Source organism: Perca flavescens, chromosome 5, assembly GCF_004354835.1.
Source record: "Perca flavescens isolate YP-PL-M2 chromosome 5, PFLA_1.0, whole genome shotgun sequence".
NCBI lineage: Eukaryota > Metazoa > Chordata > Actinopteri > Perciformes > Percidae > Perca > Perca flavescens.
In genome coordinates, this window is record NC_041335.1 from 20,546,564 (window position 1) to 20,570,018 (window position 23,455).

Genomic DNA, 23,455 nt, shown 5'->3' on the forward strand with positions numbered 1-23,455 from the left:
TGCACGGAATCTTTTATTTTTCAAAGCTACTGAATCAGAGCATACTTGAGAGAGATTGGTGACCCAGTCTTTAGAGTCAACTGACAACTGAGTAAATTTATAAAGACAGGTGACAAAGGTCAAAGAATTTTAATTGTACATTCTGCTACTCTACAGTATCTGTATGTGCAAATGACACATTATTCATCACCTCCTCTCTTTTTTACACTTAAACTGCTTCTCTTGCCCTCTTCTGTCAGCTTGCATAAATACTATGCTAATGTCATAATTATAGTCAGTCAGGCCCACAGACAGCAAGCAGACAGAAAAAGACATGGATACTTAATGTCTGGGTCAGTGTGCGCAGGTATGTGCATGTTTTGTTTTAATCCAGTCATGATTTAGGTAGAGTAAGGCACTTTACTGTAGGTTGTCCAAGCAGCCATATGAGACACCATATAACCACACCAAGGACTGACCTCTTAAATTTAGACTTGTGTCACTTTTATCCAGTGTTCATTTGGCTTGAGCAGCCTACATTGTGGCACTTTCTGTACTCCGTTTTTGTTATCCAGCTCCATACAAGATATTAAGCACACCACTTAGGAGCACTATTTTGGCAGTAAGTGTACAAAGAATTTAACAGCTTTAGCATTTTATACCAACAGGAAATGTGCTAATGGACATAAATCTATGGGCTGAAATATGTGCCACCAGAAACTGAATTTGAATCATTTATATTTGAATTTGAATTGCTAAACTTGAATAATTGCATTGAAAAACTGAATTTGTATCACACAATTTGAAATTGTATTGTTTAATTTGAATCATTGCATTGAAAAACTGAATCTGAATTTGATCCTCACTGAAATTCAATCTCTATATAGCCTCACATTCAGTTCTCACAATTCAGATTCAGATCACCAAATTCAATTTCAAGTTACTGAGACAGACATCCGGGTAGTTGGAGGATGAAGGAAGAGCAATCGAGCGCAGATCGATAGAGTTCAGTGGCGCAGGATCATCAGCACTAAAGATGCCAAACTGTTGTGCTGTTTATGGACAAACGACAGAAATGAATAAAAAAATAAACGGCAAGGGATAACATTTCACAGGTGAGAATGTGTTTTATGATATATTACGTGCCACCTTCAACCTGCAATCTGAGCTCCGGCGGCGGCGGGAGGCGGAGAGTTCCGTGGTCGGCGGCAGCGTCTCTTCCCCCGGGGAGGAACAAAGCTTCGCCTAGCTGCTGCGCCGGTCCCCGCTGATCCAGATCGGACCGGCCAAAGACAGAGTGGTGATAAAGAGGATCTTCCACGTAATCCAGGACGACCTGTACGTATATATTCGGCGGGAAGTTCCACTGCGTTTGTCGGCGGCCGGCAGACGGAGAGAAACTAGAGCGGGGCAGCAGAGTCCGTCAGCGGCTGCAGAATCTGGAGCTCACTGCCTGCTTTTTGGGAGCCAAAACCAACACCACGCAGCTGGAGACCCGGGCCGTAATGCTGAACCCGCTCGAGGGAAGGGAAGCCCGGGAGAATCAGAACTGGACTGAGCGGAGCGGACTGTCACAGCCTGCTGAAGTTTAAATCAGAGGTTTCCTAAAGGGAGTCTGGCGGTACTCGGACTGTGGATGAGGAAACATGACTTTAAGTCTCGTTAAATTAATAAATACATGCAGAAATAAATGAATAAATAGTGGAGGAGTGAGTCTGGACATTTCAGTCTGTTTAAACTTCACTTTGAAGCAGAAAATCTTAGTTCATAAGGTTGAAGTTTCTGTTTGGACTCTGATCTGTGAACTGATTATAATTATTCTTTGTATTAACACATTAATTAGTCTCTTTGTTTTGTTTGTTGCTGCACATTATTATAAAGCTACAGTTTTAAATCACAAACAAAACTAACTTTAATATTTATATAAACGCTAAAAGAAATGAGACAAACTATCAGATATTAGAGTTGATAAAAATACTCAAATAATAATTTACTATTTTGTGTTTTAATGTGGAAGCATGTTGTATAAACTCAGGGGACTGGCTCTTACATCACATTGTATTGCAGCCTTGCTGATGTACAAAGTAAACCATTCAAATGTTTAAATTAATTAACATGTATTTTCAAATATGGCTAACCACACCTGTAGCCATTTTGCTCTGGGTCAAGGCGAGGCAAGCACTTCTTCCTCGTTTCATGGCAGGTTCTGTACTCCAAAACGTAGGTGCTGATTAGCCGAAGAGGAGTACTGTGGATCTTCAGAACTCTATCTATCGATCTGCGCTCGATTGTTCTTCCTTCATCCTCCAACTACCCGGATGTCTGTCTCAGTAACTTGAAATTGAATTTGGTGATCTGAATCTGAATTGTGAGAACTGAATGTGAGGATATATAGAGAGTTGAATTTTCAGTAAGGATCAAATTTGATTGGACTTCAGTTCCAAACGAATAAATTAAATTTCAAATGATACTAGTCAGATTCAGCTTTTTGAATTTTCAGAAGAAAACATAAGCCGGTAGAATTCACAGGTTGTAAAATGCCAAGGAGTCATTACTGTTCTTTTTCTTTTGTATTGTAAGCACATTTTCCAATTTACTGTAGTTTAATTTGTAATGTTTCACCTGTGACCATAATCTATACTCAAAACATGGTCAGAACTCCTATATAATGATCTATAGCAGTTTGGACACAAGGAACAATTGCATATATGAAGACATATGTATTTAATAGGGGTGTGCAAAAAAATCGATTTACATTCGTATCGCGATTCAAGCTCTACCGATTTCAAAATCGATTCATAGAATTCCAAAAATTGATTCATATTTTTTAATAAAAAATAAATAAATTGTTTTTTGAATCGAATCGTGACATTTTCTGAATCATGCACCCCTAGTTTGTAATATGTATGTAGATGGCCTCAGAAATAGTTGTCTTTGTGTTCATTCTATTTAGTCATGTCAGAAACTTCTGTTCAATCCAGGTCTTACTAAAGATCTCATATCAAACCTGCTGTGGCTTCTTATGATATATTTAGATTTCAATGTATGATTCTTGGGCGATTGCTTGACCTGTGGTATTGCTGCTTGTAGAATTCTTCAAAACCAAATTATACCCCAAAATTACTTACAGAAGGACCCCAAACCACTTAATATGCAACTCCAATGTATAGCCTACTACTGACTTACAGTGTAGGCTACTTCTACATCAGAGAAAGACGTTGTGCTATATATTTACCTGACCGAGAACGCTGCAGATTCAGAATGTAATCACAAAATATCACAATGAAAATGTGGAGTAATCAGACATTAGCCTCATGGACTCATGGCCCCTCCACCCGGCTGTTATGAGAGCTAATCAGCATATATCTGCGTTCATCAACCACCAGAACCGGACTGTGTGTGTGTGTGTGTGTGTGTGTGTGTGTGTGTGTGCGTGCGTGCGTGCGCGCACAGAGAGAGAGAGAGAGAGATGTCTTGTGTTGTATGATCATTAACAAATTTAACATTTCGGCAGAGGTGTTCATTTCCATACAGGTCTAGTGGCTTGATGGTTAACGGTGAAGTATGGATTTGATTCACGGGGGTATTTTGGTGAACGTAATGTTATTAGTGTTGTAAATTAGCAGTAGACTTAATTAACCCGACCCAGGGTGAGTCTGATGAAAACTGATGTGTCTGCCCGGTTCAGCTCTGAGATTTTCTCGTATTGCACTGTGAGGAATAATCTCCGAGATTACGTTACATTCTGCCAGCTCACAGCAATTTAATACAATAGCAGGAAAAGAGTCCCCCCTGCTGTTGTAAAGCGTTCTGCATGTGGCGTCTGCGTGTGATGTGGAGGTTACCTTCCCCCCAAACGCCCTCAAACACAGACACACATATATAGATAAGTCTCGCTGCCACTTGTTGTCTGTAGCTGGCTGTGCTTTGCATGTGTGCCAAAGCTCCGCTGCTCTCTGTCTGCGGTCCTCAGGCTGAGAGGGGGAGTGGCCAGCGGCTAGAGCGGCAAAAGCCAATGTTGTGCCTCTTTTACTGATTTTTATTTAACGATATATTTTGCATTTCTAATCCAAACAACGTCAAACTTGGCACCACGCTTACTTGTGCCCGTAGCAAGACACCTGTCAAGTTTGAAATCCATCGGACTACCGGTTCTAGAGATATGCGCATAACACACACACACACACACACACACACACACAGATGTTCCTGCAATTTATAGATAGGCAACTTCTTAAACAAATTGAAGGGGGTGTTAAAATAATAGATTAAAAAAAAACTCTGGTTTTCCCAAATGCGTTTGTCAAAAAAGTTAACAAATTGAATAATTTCTGCTAACAAGGAGAATGTAATTATCTTCATACCCTCTTCAACTTGCTGCTTGCTGATTGCAAGGATAGAGTGGCCTCAACCGCGATACAAAATCACATAAAGTGGATGCACTCCAATGATTTTGATCACATTTATTCCCACCGAGGCCATTCCAATCACATTAGAAATAAATTCGCATGCCCCACTCTTCTTCCACAGCCTTTTCCATTCAATTCAGCCTTGAAATTGGTTGGAATTCCATCTGATAGGTGACTAAATGCACATTGTGGTGCTTCTTTCAGCAAGCACAATAGAGTTTCTCATTGTAGGTTTACGTTTGTTATTGTCTTTCTCTTTTTGAATGTTTTTTGTAGGGTAGTACATGGTATGGTTCCTCAGCAATGGGTATTTAATGGTAACAAAGTTAGGCCAGGACACTTTTTTTTTTTTTTTTAATTGTAGGTCACCACATTGAGGTCATATGAGCATGTCCAGTCCATTTTAAAAACTGCGTGGCCAAGTTGAGGTACATTATCCCTCTCTTTTTCTTATCCTTCTGTATTCCTCTCACATCTTATACCCATCATCTTCTCTTTATTTCTGTTTATACTCTTAAGGTCTTGCCTGACCCCTAAACAAACCACGCAAGTCAAAAAAGTCTACATGGATTTAGTCATAAGCCTGTTCTGAACACTGAGAGACACAATTACTGATATACATGCAATGTCATGAACACATACACTCTGTGGCGTTGTAGCCAGACAGCTCATTTAGAACAGCCTTCAGTCCTATTCGGGTGAGATTAATTTTAGAGGCTGACTAATGCAGTAATTGTCACAGCATGTTGTGATTTTTCAGTCCCATCCACATCTCATGTTAGTAATTTTGGTGATGTGTGTGTTCTGGCATAAGGAAAATATATATCCTTATTATCTATAAGTACCGGTATCTCTCTTGTAAAGCCAAGTAAATAAAATCTATTTTGATTCAATACAGCATGGGTTTTATTTTTGTTAATTGTTTTTCATTTCAGAGTGGGAAAGGTTTTGTTTTATAGGTTTTTATCACCATGGAAGCACTTAGTGAAGCTTTTAGCTTTTTCTTCCTCGACCATTATCTTGTGTCTATGTAAAGCCCCCATACAGACCTCAACATCAGTTAGCCCTGTAAAATAAGGAAGCCAGAAAACAAAACCCATCGAAAAAGTTTGAGACACTTGCACATCTTGAATAAATTGTAGGGGTGGGAATCGATTGGCACCTCAGGATTCGATTCTGATTCAGAGGACAGAGGACAACGATTCAATTCTAAACCGATTATCAATGCATCTCAATGCTACAATTTTTTTATGTACATTTCCAGGCGTGATTTAAAAAAAATATACATATAAATCTGAGTTTGCTACTCAGTTTGCTAATCACTTTCTAGACAATCAGCTAGACAAAGCTTCGATTTTGACATATATACAGTATTTGTCACACACACGTTTTAATGAAATGTTTTGTCCACTGAGGTTTTTATTTTGTAGTCATTCCATGCTTAAACCTTAAACACGCTTGTGAGAGTCACCTTCTCTCACAGTAATCTTCCATGTCAGAGGCTCAGTCATGTTTAAAGGTGGAGAATTGGCTTCTTGGAACATGAAACATGAGGTGGTCAGATGTAATGTGATAAAGTAGATGAACAGCGTATGTGTTTTGCCTAATTATTAGATCATGTTGTGGTGGAAGTTTTCCTTGAAGCAGCAGCGTTAGTGATATTCATGATAAAATCAAAACGAGTAACGACTGTTTGAGAATTAAACCAAAGTTTGGTCTTTGAGTATTTATTTACATTTGCAAATGGAGAAAACACAGTTTCAAAGGTACACACAGCACAACTGAAAATGTCTTTCTAACCTAAAGTCTAAACATCCAAACATCATATAGTGAAGAAACTCTGTTAAGCCACCCCTCTAAATGTATCTTTTAGTATGGCCATAGTTGAAAAGAGACATCATTAACTGTCTTACCTTCCCCTCTGCTCCTGTTCTTTTCATTAGCCTAAACAACAGTTTATCTCAGGAGGCAGAAGGAAACATGGTTTGTGGCCTTCTATACTTCGTCTGCTAAAAAGTCAACAATGTGAGAAGGTTCAAACTAGTAAAACTAAATAATTCTACTGGGCTATAGTATTATTTCACTTGGAGCCTTTTGAATCTACACATGAAGAAGCTAAATCTTGTGGCGTTATAAAACAATCATTAAACCAATGGTTAATATCATTAAACAAATGGTTAAAATAAAATTTGCCACCACAATGTTTATATATACAAAATGAATTTTCTTTTTCCTTTTGGCCATTTTTGTGTGTTTTTTTTCTGCACTCTTGCCTAAACTCTAAGTTGTTGTCCATTATCCCATCCTCTTTCAGTCTCTCTGTTTTCTGATTTGTACTTGTACTTGTAACTTTTAAATAAAAATCACACACATGATTATTATTATATTATCAGAATCGATAATCGAATCGTTCTAGAGAGAATCGCGATGCATCTAAGAATGGATTATTTTTCCCACCCCTAGTATATTGGCTTTTATAATCCCTAGAATATGTGAACCATGGCTACCAGCTGTTTAGCTGCAAGTTGGATGAAAAAGAGTTTATTGGTATAATTGGGAAGAAATGAGATCACACTTTCTCAGAAACACAGTTATACTCCAACCAAAGTGCTTGTCAGATGGCCGAAAAGCATCCCCCCCCCACACACACACACACACACTCAACAAGTGTTTTCATCATGCAGCCCATATAACAAATTTGTATGCTTCCTAAATTATTATTATTTTTTGCTTCTAGTCATGTAGTCATCATAACAGTCATATATAACACATTCATGTACAGGTTACATTTTTACATTTTCAGGTGACGTAGGCAAAAGGCTGCAAAAGCAGTCTGTGTTTGCATCAGAGAGGTTATTTAAAGGACGGTGTTGTAGCTATATGGTTCCCTGTGGTCTCCCTCTGACTCTCTGTCTGTCCTATAGCTAGATGGCTCCCCACGGTCTTAGAGCATCATGCTCAGCCTCAGGCCCTCTCTGTCCTCTCCTTCTCTCTATCCCCTTTCCTCCTGTTTCCCCCTCATTTCCCTCCTATTTTCTTGCCCCTATTTGGTCTCCTGCTTTTGTCCTTGAAGAGGTAACAACCGTCTGTCTGTCTCTCTGTCTGTCTGTCTGTCATTTTGTTCTCTGCATCTTATCGCTCCTTTTATCTGGCTCTCTTATTCTTTTCCTCTTTTTCTTTCTTTTCTTCTCCCCTTTTTACTTGTCACTCTCTGTTCACAGCTTAGCTACCTGTCAGTTTTAGAATTAAGTTGAGTATTTTAATCAAAACTGCTATGTTTGGAGCCCAGCTACATTTCTGATTATCAACCTCCCCATGAGTCACTGTGTAGCCTGAGATCTTCTGGCAGCTCCCGCCTGGCTGTTGGACAGTCAGATAACTGAGCTTTAGTAAACCATGCCAGTTGAAATCAGGTTGGCAGACTTTAATTTTTGCTGTTTCACTTCAGTAACTTTGAAACAGAAGACATGTCAAATAATTTTATTTAAAGTGCTCATATTATGTTTCCTTTATTGTCTTATATATCTTTATTGTGCATGTTATAGGTTTACAAAGTGAAAAAGCCCAAAGTCCACCCCAAAGGGACTTACCATCTCCAACAGAAAACACTGTTCACAAACTGCTCCAAACAGCTTTGTTGTAGTCCAGCCTTTACTTCTGTGACGATCGTACGTCACTTTGTAACATGTTATAATGCTCGCCTAGCTGCTAGCATGGCACGACCTCATACTCTGCTTCTGACCGGGTTGTAGTGCTGACCTAGCTACTGCGCATGTGCGACTCCCAACAAAGATGGAATATAAGTGAGATGTCTCACTCTTTAGCTAAAACAGAGAGCTCAACACACAGGGTGAAAAGAGGAGCTGCAGCAGTGTGCATCACAAGAAAAATATGGTGTTTTTTGAAAATTAAACCATGTAAACATATTCTGGTACAACCTCTAAATATAATTATGAACCTGAAAATGAGCATAATATGAGCACTTTAAGGAACTTAATTTGTGCATTGAATAAATAAGACCAACAACTTGAATAACAATCGCGGCACAATTATAGTCATAAACATGAATACATCATAGACATCAAACACATTGTAATGTGACGTAATGACATTTTTTTTGAATCATTTATGATCATCTCCTTTTTGTTTGCTGTGAAGCACTTTGTAACTGTTGTTTTGAAAGATGCCATGAGAATAAAGTTATTTTTATTAGTATTATTATTCTCCTCCCTCTCCTGTCTTCTGTCTCTTTTGTTGCTCTCCATCTCCCCACAGTAATGTCTGCCGACAACACAAGGTCATATTAAAGTGCTGTGTGCTCTGAGGGGCTGCCATAGGACACACCAAGTTTATCACAGACACGTAGAGAGAAGAGGACATCACAATGCCTGCTGCATGCATGACAACTTTATTACACATAGACACACACACTAGCAAGACCAGCAACAAACACGCTCATAAATGCACATAAAACACTTGCAAACACACGTTAACTTTTATGGAGACAGCCAGAGAATCTCACGCGCACACACGCACGCACACACACACACACACACACACACACACACACACACACACACACACACACACACACACACACACACACACACACCTTTTGTATGTTGTCATCCTCTTAGACTCTCTGTATTGCTTTTGCGGGAATATGGTCCCTTAGATAAATCACTGCTGCCTGAGTGTCCTAAGTAATGTCTAACATGGTGTCTTGTTGCTTGTGTTTAGGATCCTGGCAGAGAGGAGGCCTTGTTGCAACAACTGAGAGAGAAAGACGAACAGATTCTCAGACTCCACAGTGAACTGGTAAGATTCACTAACCAGCAAATATACATTTAATTTAATTCGAGGAACCCCTGTATATATGTGTGCCCGTTGTCTTTCAAACATCTCGAGAACCGTTCTGCTCTTCACGTATGGCTTCCTGGGTACCAGGGGCGTGACGAGACACTCCGCTCACGAGACAAGACGATACACGAGATTGGGTTCACGAGAACAAGACAAGATTTTAACGCTATTTTAAAGAAAACTTCAATGAGGAAATATTACTGGAAAAATTGTGTTTTCTTCAATCGAAAGTAACTAAATGAAAATCAAGCACTGTGAAAGGTTTTGCCACAAACTCAAATGGCTTCTCTCCTGTATAACTAACCTCTTCAGACTTATCAACTGTGGCGTTTCCACCAGGAATCCAAAATGCTGCCACACAAACGTTTTAAAAGTGGCAGGTAGGGTTGGGTACCGTTCACATTTTTACCGCTACAGAGAAGCTCACGCTTACCTCAGGTACCGCAATTTGGCACATTTTTGCTTTTAATGTGAATCGGTCCTCGATACTGACGTAATTCTGCACTTGTGTACTGATAATATCGTCATGTTTTAATATGCAGTATACTATAACCACATATAAACACAAAACTGTTTTATTAGCTCAATCTTGTTATAACTAAGATTTTGACTGTCCTTTGCACATCATCCAATCAACTTCACACTTGGCTGAGGACCCAAGGAAGTGTGAGTGTGAAGGCAATCGCATGAGCGGTTGTTGGGGAAAGCATTCCAAATGGCCACACGCTCCAATTGAGCACACCCCAAAATACTTTTAAGTCTTTAAACTAATAAGAGAAGCAACTCATAGTCTCAGTCATTGAGAAATGGAAGGTTTGCTCATCTAATTTTATCTCTATCACAGTTTCATTCTCTTGGTCTCTGTCATTTTAAACTTTGAAATGAATAATTAAAACAGCTTGAATGTTTGAATTATTTGTTTTATGGGTATTCATTAAAGACTAATTGCCTTTGAACATTCCAAAGAACTAGAAAGTTTTACTTTTCTTTAAGAATTTGCCAAACAGCTGTGTCAGTTTCTTTTATGATGTTCTGCTGTGAGAGAAGCAGACGGCGGAGTGACAGGAACGACTGACCACAATAGAGAGGAAATGATTGTGAGAAAGACAATCTTTTCCATCTTTGTTAATGTAAACTGAATTGTTATTGGGATTCCAGTCCAGCCAAGAGAGAAATATAATGTTTTCACAAATGTGGAGGACAAGGATTGGATGCGTGGAGTAATTTCTATGTTCGATATTTTGTATAACCAAATTATACTCATGAAATATGGGGATGTAAATGCTAATTTATTGTGTTGTCTGTTTTTCTTTCCACCCTTTTGGAAGCTCGATTGTTGGATCATCTGCAAAAATTCTCCATACGGCAACATTTTTCATAATTTGTCATCGACACGTCTGTAATTTGTCACCTGCTCAATCAAAGTAATGTAATGCGGACATTATGCCAGGCCTTAGATGGATAATGTGCCAGTGTTATGGCGCTAATGTGGGGGATGCCAGTCCAACCTTCTGACTTGAGTCTCATTTGGCATCTGTTTGTTTGATGACTTTCTGGCACTCACATCTCATTTTTCTCCCTCAGGATAACCAATTCTCCTCTCTCCTCTTTCTATATGGGCTGTATTCAGCACTGTGTGCACGTAATGTGAAGTTAATACAAACAATTTGCACGTTCCAGACCTCAGACTTACTTGAGTTAAATGGCCTCTCATACAGCTACATGCACAAGTACAGTTTAACTACCGTACATATTTTTTTCTGAAATAAGGTCCCATGGGGTCAACTGGAAGGGGCGGGACTCCCCCTCTCTGTTAACCAGAATATATTTCACCTGTGTCAGGAACTTTGATATGCTTTTGGGCTGGTGCACCAAATGACAGCAGCATTGTATTAATATTTCTTATTGGTCTGATCAAGAGTTTCCCCTACACTTTGTCTTTTCTCTCTCTCTCTCTCTTTCTCCCATATGGTGACATGGTGAAGCCACCAAATGTTTCCTATTTTTCCCCCACATCACATCCATCAATCAGTCTTTAGGCCGTGGAATTGCTTGTGAATGCACAAACACACACATATGAGATCAGCCTTGAATGTGAGTGTATTCATCTGTTTGGCACTTCTTTTCTGAAACCTCCTGCCACCAGCTGGATTTCATTTCAAGACATGAACTGCTGTGTTTTTACGAGCAAAAGTGTGCATATATCTATTTGTGTGTATATTGATAAATTGTCTAATACGAGGCTCCATCCTTACTGCAGCCACAGCATAACCATATTTTTTAACTGCACCATATGTCCTTGGAACAAATGTCATTCTGTCATTGCTTCAAATTAATGAAGTTTTGCCTTATGTCCTTATGAACATTTGTGAGGGTGTATTTGTGTCTATGTGTGAGAATCTAAACGGGAAAGCTTGCCTGCTGCAGCCAAGTTAAAGTGCAGCACTTTGAAGGAAAGGGCAGCTCATAGCTAACGCTCTCCTCGCTCAGCCTCCATCTGTAAATCTGCCAGTGAAAACCTATTAATTATCTCCTAGAAGGACCTGCTAGCTGGCTGGCCATCACTAGCTTGTCACTTGTCATGAGTTTTCTCTAATGAAAACAGATTTTATTTTTTAACTTTATTTGTCAACTTGCTTCTGCTGGATTTGAACCGGACAGGTATTGGGTTTAGAGTTATATCATAAATGTACTTTATTTAATTCTCCTTACCCTTTACCCATCCTTACACCCTGTCCTAATCTGGGAGATTCATTTTAATCAAGGTTAATGAATGTCTTAATATTTCATAACCGCTGCAACTTTCAACCCGTTCTGTTCCCCCGGCCAATGAGCAGCTTGGGGTGAGCATGTCAAAATGATTAGTGACATAGTCATAAAATGCTCCCGGGGGAGAAAGTGCTTGGTTCTTCTCATTCAGAGGACTTGCTACCTCCCTTTTCAAAATAATCACATAGAGGTAACACAGGAGTCGGGAAGTTCCTGGTCAAGGGAAAAGTAGCTGTATTTTGTAGGACAGGGCAAACACTTTTCTCTCTACACCTCCGTCTGTATATCTGCCAGAGGAAACCTATTAATTATCTCCTAGAAGGATCTTTCTAGCAGGCTGGCCATCACTAGCTGTCACTTTTTATGAATTCTTCTCTACTAGTGCACTTTAAGAAGGGCCCCTGCTCCAATATTTGGCCGTAGAAAAGTTCTCCTGCAATTCAGCCCAGTTTTATGACCTCTTGGATTTCTAGGAGAGGCAGGCGAAATGGAGGAAAGGATTTGATTTTGTTGAGGTTCTTTACAGTTGCAGATTTTTTTCTTTTGATAGCTAGTTATGCGAGGAGGTCAACTATACTTAGTGTTGTGAGTGAAGGCAAGGCATACGTCTGCTGGGAGAGCATTTCATTTTTCTGACTTATTTGTATTTGACGGTCTTTCTTTGTGAGATGGCTGATGGGTTTGTGTTTGTTTTGTATGCAGGAGAGTGCCAAAGCTGCCCTGAAGATGAAAGACTGCCAAATGACTGACCGCACAACACAGACAGAACACGCGGGGCCAGAGGTGAGATACACACAGACCACAAACACCCCCTCTCTCACCCTCGCTCTGTCAGACACAAACACAAACAATGCACTCTCCACTGCATTTCCAGCACTGAAATGTGCTTTATGTAAGAACGCCTGAATCTATAAGATTACAAATTACTAAATGAAGCTCAATTCCAACATTAATCTTCATTGCAAGCCCCTTCCTTCTCTATCCTCTTTCTTTGTTATCCTATCTGTGGGAATGTATTTTATGCTAAGCCACAGCCGCCATTCCCCGCCCTTTCTTCTTTTCTTTTCCATCTCTTTAAGAGCATCTTTTCACATAGAACTAAAGTTCTAATCCATCTTACTCATTTTAAAGCTGTTGTACTGCAGTGACATTCATATTATAGTCCACTACCTGCTCCTCCCTCCTCCAATTCCCACAGTGCTAAGAGAGGTTGCTGTGCTGCTTCCTACCTAGGCCCTCAGTGACATGGCCTCTTTGGCTTCACTAGGGGCTGACAGTATGGGAACGCAGCAGACTTAATGGATGATTGTCTAAAAATGGCTGCCTATAACAGAACCAGGAGCAGAGTTTGGGGTCTGCTTCTTTGTTTCTAGTTTCCTTCTTTTTTTCATTTCCTCTGAAAGTTATTTTATACCTTTAATCCTGCTGCGTATGAGGTTGGCAAGAAACATTGTTAAAGGGGGAAAGCTTTGTCATTTTGTGAGCGAGTGGATGCGCAATACCCACACTAACATACACTGACCTAGACACACACACACACACACACAGATAATGTTTGACTTTACTTACACAATGGCAAGTGGGAAATGGGAAATTAATGCACATACATTTTGACTTTCATATGCTGTATGTGCTGCAGAACACCAAGTAACATTTTCACCACTGTGGACTTTAGTTAATGGCTTCACCGAGCATTTCGTTTATATTCTTTTACTTAGATGCAGAGACTTTAATTAATTTTACAGGACTAAGATTCATCCACTGATAACTGTCAAAATGATTAGCAAATATGTTAGAGCCTGTTACAATCATGGCAAATCACATTGACACCTTTTATTCCCTTCAAAAAAGTGCTCTTCCTACTTCACAGTGGAGTAGAGAATCCTGAGGAGAGTCACCTACTATACCTATAAAATAAAGTTAAATAAACAATTATGATTCTGCTTATCCACATTATGTTGTTCATTGCAGCCCCAGGTCTATTGACACTAAGGCCGGCTACACACTGGCTGCGTGGCGTGAGTGTGTCAGCTGCGTGGTGTGTCCGTTTTTATTTCGGCTGCCATGTTAACAGGTTAGAACTTGCACGCTGCCTGCGTGACACGCACGTCTCAGGCGTGCATGCTAGAAATAGGACGACGGCTATTTTCAAGCGTGTTGGAAGTGTTTCCAGGCAAAATAGAATACGAAAAAAAATGTATATGTCATTTTGACACAAATACATATAATAAATGACATTTTGATGTTTGAAAGTCTCTAGGTTTTGACATAAATGCAGATATAAATGTAATGTAATGTAAAAAAAATCGATTTTCAAATATTGCACCTGTCAATACAGAACAAAATTTTCTGTAGCCTATTTTGCCGTCAATACTACCAACGTTGTCTTTGCTGTAATCAAATCAGTATATATTTATGTTTAACATGAAGTATACTACTGCTTGAGTGCAGTTTATCAATGGGAAACATACATGTGTACAGACAATGCTAGAAGCAACAGCGCGGCGTCAAACACGTTTCTGGTGTGCAAAGACATAGAAAACACCACGCAACTTACACGCAACAGAAACGCCCCGCTTACACCACGCATCCAGTGTGTAGCCGGCCTAAAAGTACTAGGCTTCAAGTGCTACATTTGCCAGACCCCCTTGGAAACAAGGAGATGAACAATTGTCCTGAGTGTGTTCTCTGACAGGAAACAAGAGGGTTTTATTGTCTTCAGATTTTTCGCGGAGCTAAGGGAACATTTGTTGTCCAGTTTATCTTGATAGTGTCATTGCCTCCAAAACCTGTCATGATTTTTACTCCTTAATCTTGCAGCCTGTGTAGAATATCGAACTACAACAGAACAGTTTGATGTGTGGACAAGGTTTGGTGGTTTGCAACATAACCAAACATTTATCTGATTAAGGTATTCACAGTGGATTTGTTGTGTGTATCTATGGTTTATCAAAGCCCGCCACTCACATTAGAGACCGCATATTTGCAGACTGTACCTTCCACTGTTAGATAAAGGGAGTTAATCAGCTGAATGGATAGGCCTTTACAGTTGTGGATGAAGGTTGCTGCTAAGAACCAGATGTTTATCTTTACTCCACCTTGCTTGAATTATTATATTACAGAAACAAAACTATATTCTGGTTATTAATATGCATTAAATATGTCTATTGTTAAAATAATGACAATAAACAAGCATAACATGCTTATTATAATAGAGGTTTGTGTGAGTTCTGTTTGGGTTGTGTGCCCCCCAATTAAAATCTTAAAAATAGCAAAGATCGATGTGCCCTTTGCAGCAGCCTGCAGCAGCCTGTGTAAGTTACGTTAAGTTAGGGTGCAAAGTCCTGACTAAACGATACGTTGAAACTAGTTTGATACCAAAGCTGTGTCGATGTTTGGTTACACCAAAGAGATGCTAGGTTCTTCTTAGCTACTCTGGCGTAAAGTCCACACTAACCAAAATATTGTCGCAGAAAATTACATTTTCACATCCTGTGGCCATTCAGTAAAAAGCACTATTCTTGATGCAGTGTTTATTATCGTGTTGTCTCTCGTGCCTAGTTGTCTTTGAACATGAATAGGCTAATGGCTAAAAATAGGACAAAGCATTGCGATTAGGTGATAACAATACAACCTTAATCTACAGCTAGTGCAACTTGCAACAAACTACAACATGGTCTAATATAACGGTACCGTATGATTGTAAGGCAGATGAAATTGTAACGTTATAAAATACATAATGATAGCCTACAGTGGCAAACTGTTATAAATTACTAGTGTTAATTAGTAAGTTATCTAACCCATATACTGTATTTGCTTGCTAATGTGGCACAGAGGTTATTTATATGTAATTGCCTACTTTCTTATGTGTTATTTTATATGTATGGGCTTTATTTTTAATGATGAATGTTTACAGACACGAAACAGCTGGAATAATTCGCTCCTTAAAACTCTTAAAATGTTAGTAACTCATGAACTCCAACTTAAATTAGAAATTAAGTTCAAACATAAATTTGAATTTACGCATAGTTGGTACAACCCAGTGCAGGTCCACACAAGCGGGCTGTAGATAAATCTTGACACCAAAATTTCAGTGCAGCGCTGGACTGCTAGTGACACTCCCCCTACTTTGTTTTTTCTGTGGTGCAAGACGATTCACCAATACAGGTGCAGGCCAGGAAAACACCTTACTGTGCCTCAGAAAAGTGCCACTGTACCGTCTGCATCTGCATGACGTTACAGCCCTCAATCATTCTTCCTTTATTAGATTTTTCTTTTTCTACATTTTTAAGTTTCGCTCTCTGTCTCTTTCTATCATTTTCTCTCTCACACACACACACACACACACACACACACACACACACACACACACACACACAGCCTTAGATATGTCTGCGTTGTGCTCCATTTGCCATCACTGACTAATGCATTTCTCATAATGTAGCCTGAAATGGCCTCACGTAATTATGTTTGTTGGTACTGGAGGCTAAAGCAAGCAAAGGTGTGGGTTTGTGTGTGCAGTGTGGGCTAGTGTGCAAATTTGAATGCGTGCCAATCATGTGTTTGTCATTGCCTGTGTGTCTGCCCATGCAAGTGTGTGTGTTTCTGTGGATGTGCTTGTTTTGTGAAGCAGCCATTAGTCCTGGCCGTGGACAGCAAAGTCAATAAAAATGCTGTTGAAGGTGTCCAAGTAACTTCAGTCAAATAGGTTGCATTTATACCTTAGACATTAAAAAATCCATTCAATTTTGTGGTTGTTTGTGTGTTTTTCATTTGTTGTCATGCTTCACATAGCATAATTCACACATTAGTATGATGGTGCCACTAACAAAGCATGCGTTTAGTTGAACTACTTTGTTTGAATCAAGAACTCTTTACATAGATGTTTTTCTCTGGACATAAACCCAGAGAAAAAATGGTCGAAACAATTGACTGTGTTTTGAGAGGTATTTTTTATTTGTGTGATACCCTCCCTTCTGGTTATTTATTTCTGACATTTTGATTATTTTTCAATAAATTTAATTAAAACTAATTTTGATTTGCAACACCAGGAGGGTAGAAATAAAGATGCTCTGTTTTTGTGTCTGTAGTGCAGTGTATATGAGGAGAGGTTTAATCTTTGAAGATTCACTCAATTATTTCACAAACCGAGGTGAAGTGGTTTGAATAATTTGCGGGTAATCATTTGAATTCAAGTAGTGCGATAAGTGTCTCATGATCTGCAGGTTGAAAACAGCACGATATTAGCATACCAGATATACGGTATTGGTCCATGTTAAAGCAGTAGGGCAATACGCAGATATCAACTGAACAAGGTCATCGCTGTGTGTGTTGGAAATATGTTTGATGTTCAATATCATAGTATCCCCAAACTACTTTGATGCATTGTGTCTGGTCGGGACCACAATAACCTTATCTTCCTAATACAGTCCAACTTTATGAATTCTGGCCAGTACTCAACCGTATGGCATTGCTATCTATTATAAAACCAGTTCTTAGCTATAGAGTCCTCCATATGCTCAGGCCCCTTGAGTAGATGGGCTCTTAATTAGAGGAGCAGCTGGCTGCCCGCTAGCAAGCTAGGCTAGCAGCACAGGTGACTTAACTCAGCATTAGCTAGAGCATGTGTGGCCTGATTTTAGCCTCCCCCCTCCCCTCCCATGTGTGCATGCCTGTGTTTATTAGACAGAGAGCGAGTGAGAGAGTGACACACTGAGCGTGTGTTCATGTGTGTGGGTGATGCTGCAGCGTGGAGCAGGCCTATCTAGGTTAGCTACCCCAGTACATCGAGGACAGTCGGCTAGCAGCAGAAAGTGTGTCTACAAGTGGGGCAGCTATTTCTACTGCTTCTGCCACTTCACGAGGTCGACCATCTCTCTCATCGTCTCTCACTCTACCTCACTCTCCTTTTCTGGAACGTCCTCCTACTTTTCCTTACTCAGTTGTCCTCCTCCTTCTCTTCTACCTGCTTTTGTTCGCTGATCCCTGAAAGTGCAGAAGTTAGCTTTTCAGAAGTTCCTCTCCTCACTGAGGTTACCAGGCCTCCAGGAATCCATTAGGAATTCTCTTGCCCTGATTTTCCCACCATCCGACACTCTGTCCTAGGGACAGCTCCTGGCCCCTCATACAAGTTTAGGCCAACTTGCCTCAAAGTTCCTCTTTCATTCTACTTTAACCAGGCTACCTTGTGTGTTGCTGAGTTCTAGGAAGGTCCAAGAAGTTAAAGTTATTTGGAATGCTTGAGTGTATGCCTCACTCCTCACTGACAAGTCACATTGTGCTATCAAATTATTTTCTGTCATCAATTATGAGTACAGATTAAATGACAGTTGAGATTCTGATCTTGTTACTTTTCCCAGCTGTAGTTAGTAAAGGGAAAGCTATCATAAATAATGAACAGTTTTGCATCCATCACACTAGGGCTGGGCAATAAAACAATCTCAAAACGGGATCACAATAAAATTCACGTCGATAACAATGATTTAAGCTTTTGACATATTTAACTGATAACACAACTGTGAGAGTCTGCCATTTCGGCTTGGATGCTGGACACGCCCATTTCATATTGTAAGCGTTTGTCTGAGTTGCCGGTGTTGTGTCAAAGTGTGTTCCCCTGCAAATAGTGTTTCCCTCCTGTTAAAATGCGTAGCACCTCCATCCAGTTAAGGTTTGTTTCAGGTTTAGGTAGGGGGAAACACATATACACGGGGGAACAGTCTTAGACACAACACCGGGGAAGAAGGTGAAGTTGGAAAAGAAATAAAAAAAAAATAGCAAAGTGGAGCAGAGGGCAACGGAAGTGATGGTAGACATAAACGTGAACTTGTCGGCAGTTGATGCCAAGCAGAACGGGAAACGCAACAAATCTTTTCCATCACCTAAAAAGGGAGTAGTAACGTTAGTTTGTCTGCTGTTAACAGCGCTAGCATTAGCTGTGCTGTAGCGGCTGTACCAAAACAACAATCAATTGTGTCGTCTTTTACGGCCATTGCCCAATATAAAAAAACATTTTAAAAGGAGCAAAAATATAACGAGCGCTATTTCTTATTGTATAGCGAAAGACACTTGTTTACACATGCACTTGTTTGGTTTTGTGCTACATCTACAAACATTTGAGATGCTTTCTTGGCAGGAGTTGTATTTACATGTACCGTAATATGTTGCTTTAGGTTGTTTACAAAATCAAAAGAAATGTAGCCATAACTGAGTTCTCACTTAGTTTGCACTTGTTTATTTTGCCGACACAAAAAAAGGAAAATGTAATTGTAAGATGTAAAGAGGGCTACTCTTGATTTTCTTTTGCCAGTAGAGGGCACTACTGCTCTGTTGACCAGTGGAGCATCTCCTAATGTGAGTGTGTAATGTCTCCCCAGCAAAAAAATTGTGCTGAATATTGTTAAGGTATGTTTTTTATTGTATATTGTATGTTAATAAACAATTTCCTAAAGTGTAATTAAACCTCTGGTTTCTTCAGGCTTCAGTCAGGATGCACTTCGAACAGGCAGTATCAGCAAAAAAACTATATCGTGATAAATATCGTTATTGGTCAAAATGGGAAAATATATTGTGATCAAATGTTTTTCTATATCGCCCAGGCCTATATCACACACCTATACAGTATTCTCCATTCCTCCTAAAGTAATTTATCTTCTTGATTTATGCATAGTTAAATAAAAAATCAATTTAAGATGCAGTATAGTGAAAAAACTGTAGGGACTCTCAATCTACCAGATGCCAGTCCAATCATTGTGACATTCAGCTGTAAATTAAGCCAAATCTGATTTTCATTTTTGGTATGAAGGCAAATATAAAGTAGTGAATTAGTGAGACCTTGTGAAGAGTGCGGTTAAGGAAGATTCAGATATCCACCTGAAGCTAATCTCACATTGCCAAACTTTACTCCAATTTAGAGTTAGGAAGATTACATAGCAAGGGAAGGAACTTATTTTGGTGGAACATTTGCATCCCGATAAAAGAAAACACCACATACAGTATTAAATCAAGTTGTTCACACAATACAGTAACCTGAGCTATTGAAATAAGCTGCGTGCATGGTTAAACATAATTTACGCTTACCAGCGTATCGCCCTTAGTAACGTTACTTCGTCCACAGCAATCCTGCCACAATCGGTCCCAAAATTATCCAGTTGGATAGTAAATGCCATAACGTTAAATGTATTCTTTGTAAATCTTTACAATTATTCCCCGAAAGAACCAATCAAGCCTGCTTTGTTGCACAATCCAAATTTCTTCAAAACAAGCCATTTTCAGCGTGTAGCTTTCTATCTCGAAGTTTGTTGTTGTTTCAGGAACAAACTGAATTTTGCAAGGCGCCGGATGCTATGGCGGTGGCGCCAGATGTTCCGCCAATTATCCTGGAATGGAATTGCTGTTGATCTAGACTACCTGAAGCTGCAAGTGGCAGTGTGAGAGGGCCAAACACAAATTGGAAAGTGTGGACTAGCATCCATTTTTCAATTCTGCACTTAAAGATTTCTTCTGTTTCTGTCCGTGTGCCAATGTAGAGATGGTAGGTAAGGTGATAGGGAAATGTCCCGCAGAGACTCTTAAGAGCTGGAGGTATGGTGGCTTTTTAGAGGGGATTGAATCGATTGAGATTGCTTTCTTTCAGCAAGCTACTTTCATGGACATTCTTAAAAGGAACATTTTATAGGGGAATCTAAAGCTCTTGATGGTTAGCTCACTGTTCCCTTCCTCGCTCTGTCTTTCTCACTCTCTTCTTTGTTGTTTTCTATTCTCCCTAGATTTGTGCAACTTCTTTTTTGCCTCCTTTTTTCTCTCTTTTTCTCCTTGCTTCACACCCACCCTCTCTTTATCCCCTCTCTCTCTATAGGAGGTTCTCAAAAGAATGAGAGGAGCGGAGGGATAGTTGAGGATCGTTTATTGTCTGTTTGTGGGCTATTACATTTAAATAGAGAAACATTTAAGTAGATCATTCAGATTCTTCCCTCTTTGTCTCTCAGTCTGCTTTTCTCCTTTCTCCATCTCAAAAGAAGTATACTTAGGTATATTTTCTATGTGCAAAGGAATAATCTTTTTAAGCTAGAAGTAATTTCATATAAAGAATGAAAAAAATATATGAAAAACGTCAGGTCGGAATAAACTTGTCTTTTCTGACTCTTGACACAAGAGTTGATGAGCCATCATTATAAAACATGAAATATATAGAGATAATAAGGTTAGTAAGTGATTTAATATAGATATTTTGTGGCTAAGGGTGAGAAGCTCAGTCATCCGTGAGGAGCTCGGAGTAGAGCCGCTGCTCCTTTGCGTCGAAAGGAGCCAGTTGAGGTGGTTCGGGCATCTGGTAAGGATGCCCCTGGGCGCCTCCCTAGGGAGGTGTTTCCAGCTGGGAGGAGGCCTGGGGAAGACCCAGGACTAGGTGGAGGGATTATATCTCCAACCTGGCCTGGGAATCTCGGGATCCCCAGTCGGAGCTGGATTCCCCGCGACCCGACACCGGATAAGCGGACGAAGATGGATGGATGGATGGATGGATTTTGTGGCTAGGGCATCCAATTTTTGATATGTGGAAGAGAAAAAGAGCTATATGCCAAACATTTGACATATTTAGTTGCTGCTACTACAGTGTTTGCAAGAAAAACCGGTATTAATATAATTGGTATATACAATATAGCCCACTTTATTTTTATGGGTTATGCCTAGTTTTGCAACCAGTCTTTGTTCTAAATAGCAGATTTCAGTTTCTATGATATCGTAGACTGCTCGTAGCTATATAATTACATATAAAAGAAAGCCATAAACAACTGGGAATTGGACAGGGCAGTAAAAATAGAGAATGGATAATCAGATATGTCCCTGTGTGACCCTATAAAAAGCATGAGGTTGAGATGGGAATCTCTGAGCACAAGACATTTACTCTGCTCACACTGAATCCCTGTGCAGGACAATCCTTTAAAGTTGTCTAAAAAAATAATTTAGCAAGAAAAATAGCACATAGAGGCTTCCTTACAGTTTAAAATGGACTGTGTGCTGAAACATCTGTAAAAAAACAGCTGTTCATTTTACATCTGAGAGAACTACTTTGTAATTTTGGACATTTGTTCTTGCACTTAAATCATCATCTGATATGTCCTCACCTGGCCAGTAGACTTAATCTGTTTTTGTATCCTTCTGGTCTTTTATCTTGGAATTGAAGTGCAACATTAAGAAATGTAGCAAGTGTTATATATCATGTTGTACAGTACCTACCTGCAAAGTCTTTATTTGCGAATCATCATGACTAATATATCTACAACTTTCATCAAAGAGTAAATATATCACTTTGATAGCACTAGGAGATTGTTTAGATTTTAAAACGTGGTTAAACTGTATAATGCAAATGAAAGAGTAGATAATCTGAGTTTAGCCCTACTACATCTCCATGAATGCTCCTTAATAGTTAACTGCTTAAAAAAGCTTTCCCATTTACTAGCAGTAATGTCTCTTGCTAACTTGTGCCACCTTTTAGCTGTCTGGAAATTATTTTTGTCCCAACACTTGTACAAACTAAAGCAGAACAGCCATTGATTTTTTTTTTTTACCTTTGTTTTGGGGATATTTTTGTCTGGGGTTATTGATCCAGAGGGTCAGGAGGGGAACAGCTTTGGTCTAGCTTGCCTTTACTTATGTCCAGCTATTATTGCTGTGTATAGTGGTGACATAGGTTGTTTTCAGCAGACCCACTGTTGAGAAAGTACTCCTAATGAGCGCCACTGGTTGTTCTTTACGTATATTCCTGGGGCTGGGTAACCCTGAATCAATGTATGATGACATAGATCATATGATCCTGCGTCATCAGCGCTCTACACGTCTGTGCCAATTTATGCAGGAGGATGGAGGGTCCAGTTTGATTGTGACTATGTAGGTCTCCAATTCCTATTCCTGTAAACTAGATCATTTTGTTCAGCCGTATTCCTAACTGAGTAATGGTGCTGCTAAGGATATAAATAAGAAAGAAAGATAGAGAGTAAGAGGAGGAGATGGGAGCTCAGCACGAGAGAGGCAGTTTTCTGCCCTACTTAGAGTTTTTATACATTCTTCTTTTTAAGTCTGTCAGTCTTCTTGTCCATCTTTCTTACCTTTCTTCTATACATTTCAGGATTTCCCTAATCATTCTTTTCTTCCTCTCCCTTCGTCCCTCCATAAAAATGCCCCTGCTTTTCCTTTCTTTCTCTCTGCACATGTTCATCCATTTTCTTTTCTCTGATCTCTCCATCTTCATATTGTGCTTCCTTTCTCTGGCCCTTGCCACCTTTTCCCCTTTGTACTCTATCTTCATCTCCCCCTTCTTCCCTATCGCCCTATCCTTCTTGCTTTTAGACTGCATGTCCTTCCTTGCCAAGCAATCTTCCTTGTTCTGTTATTTAAGTTCACTTTAAGGATGAATAAGGGTTAATGCCAGCTAGTCTCTGGTT

The 23,455-nt window shown here is 39.6% G+C and overlaps 1 protein-coding gene across 3 annotated transcripts in view; it reads left to right on the forward strand.

Moving 5' to 3' along the window:
• ccser1 (coiled-coil serine-rich protein 1) overlaps positions 1-23,455 on the forward strand; it is a 126,166-nt gene that overhangs the window by 56,101 nt on the left and 46,610 nt on the right. For all 3 annotated transcript variants that reach the window (XM_028579254.1, XM_028579255.1, XM_028579256.1), the window contains exons 9-10: positions 9,129-9,206; positions 12,720-12,800. In XM_028579254.1, coding sequence (XP_028435055.1) covers positions 9,129-9,206; positions 12,720-12,800 — 159 coding nt within the window. The remainder of the gene's footprint in view (positions 1-9,128; positions 9,207-12,719; positions 12,801-23,455) is intronic.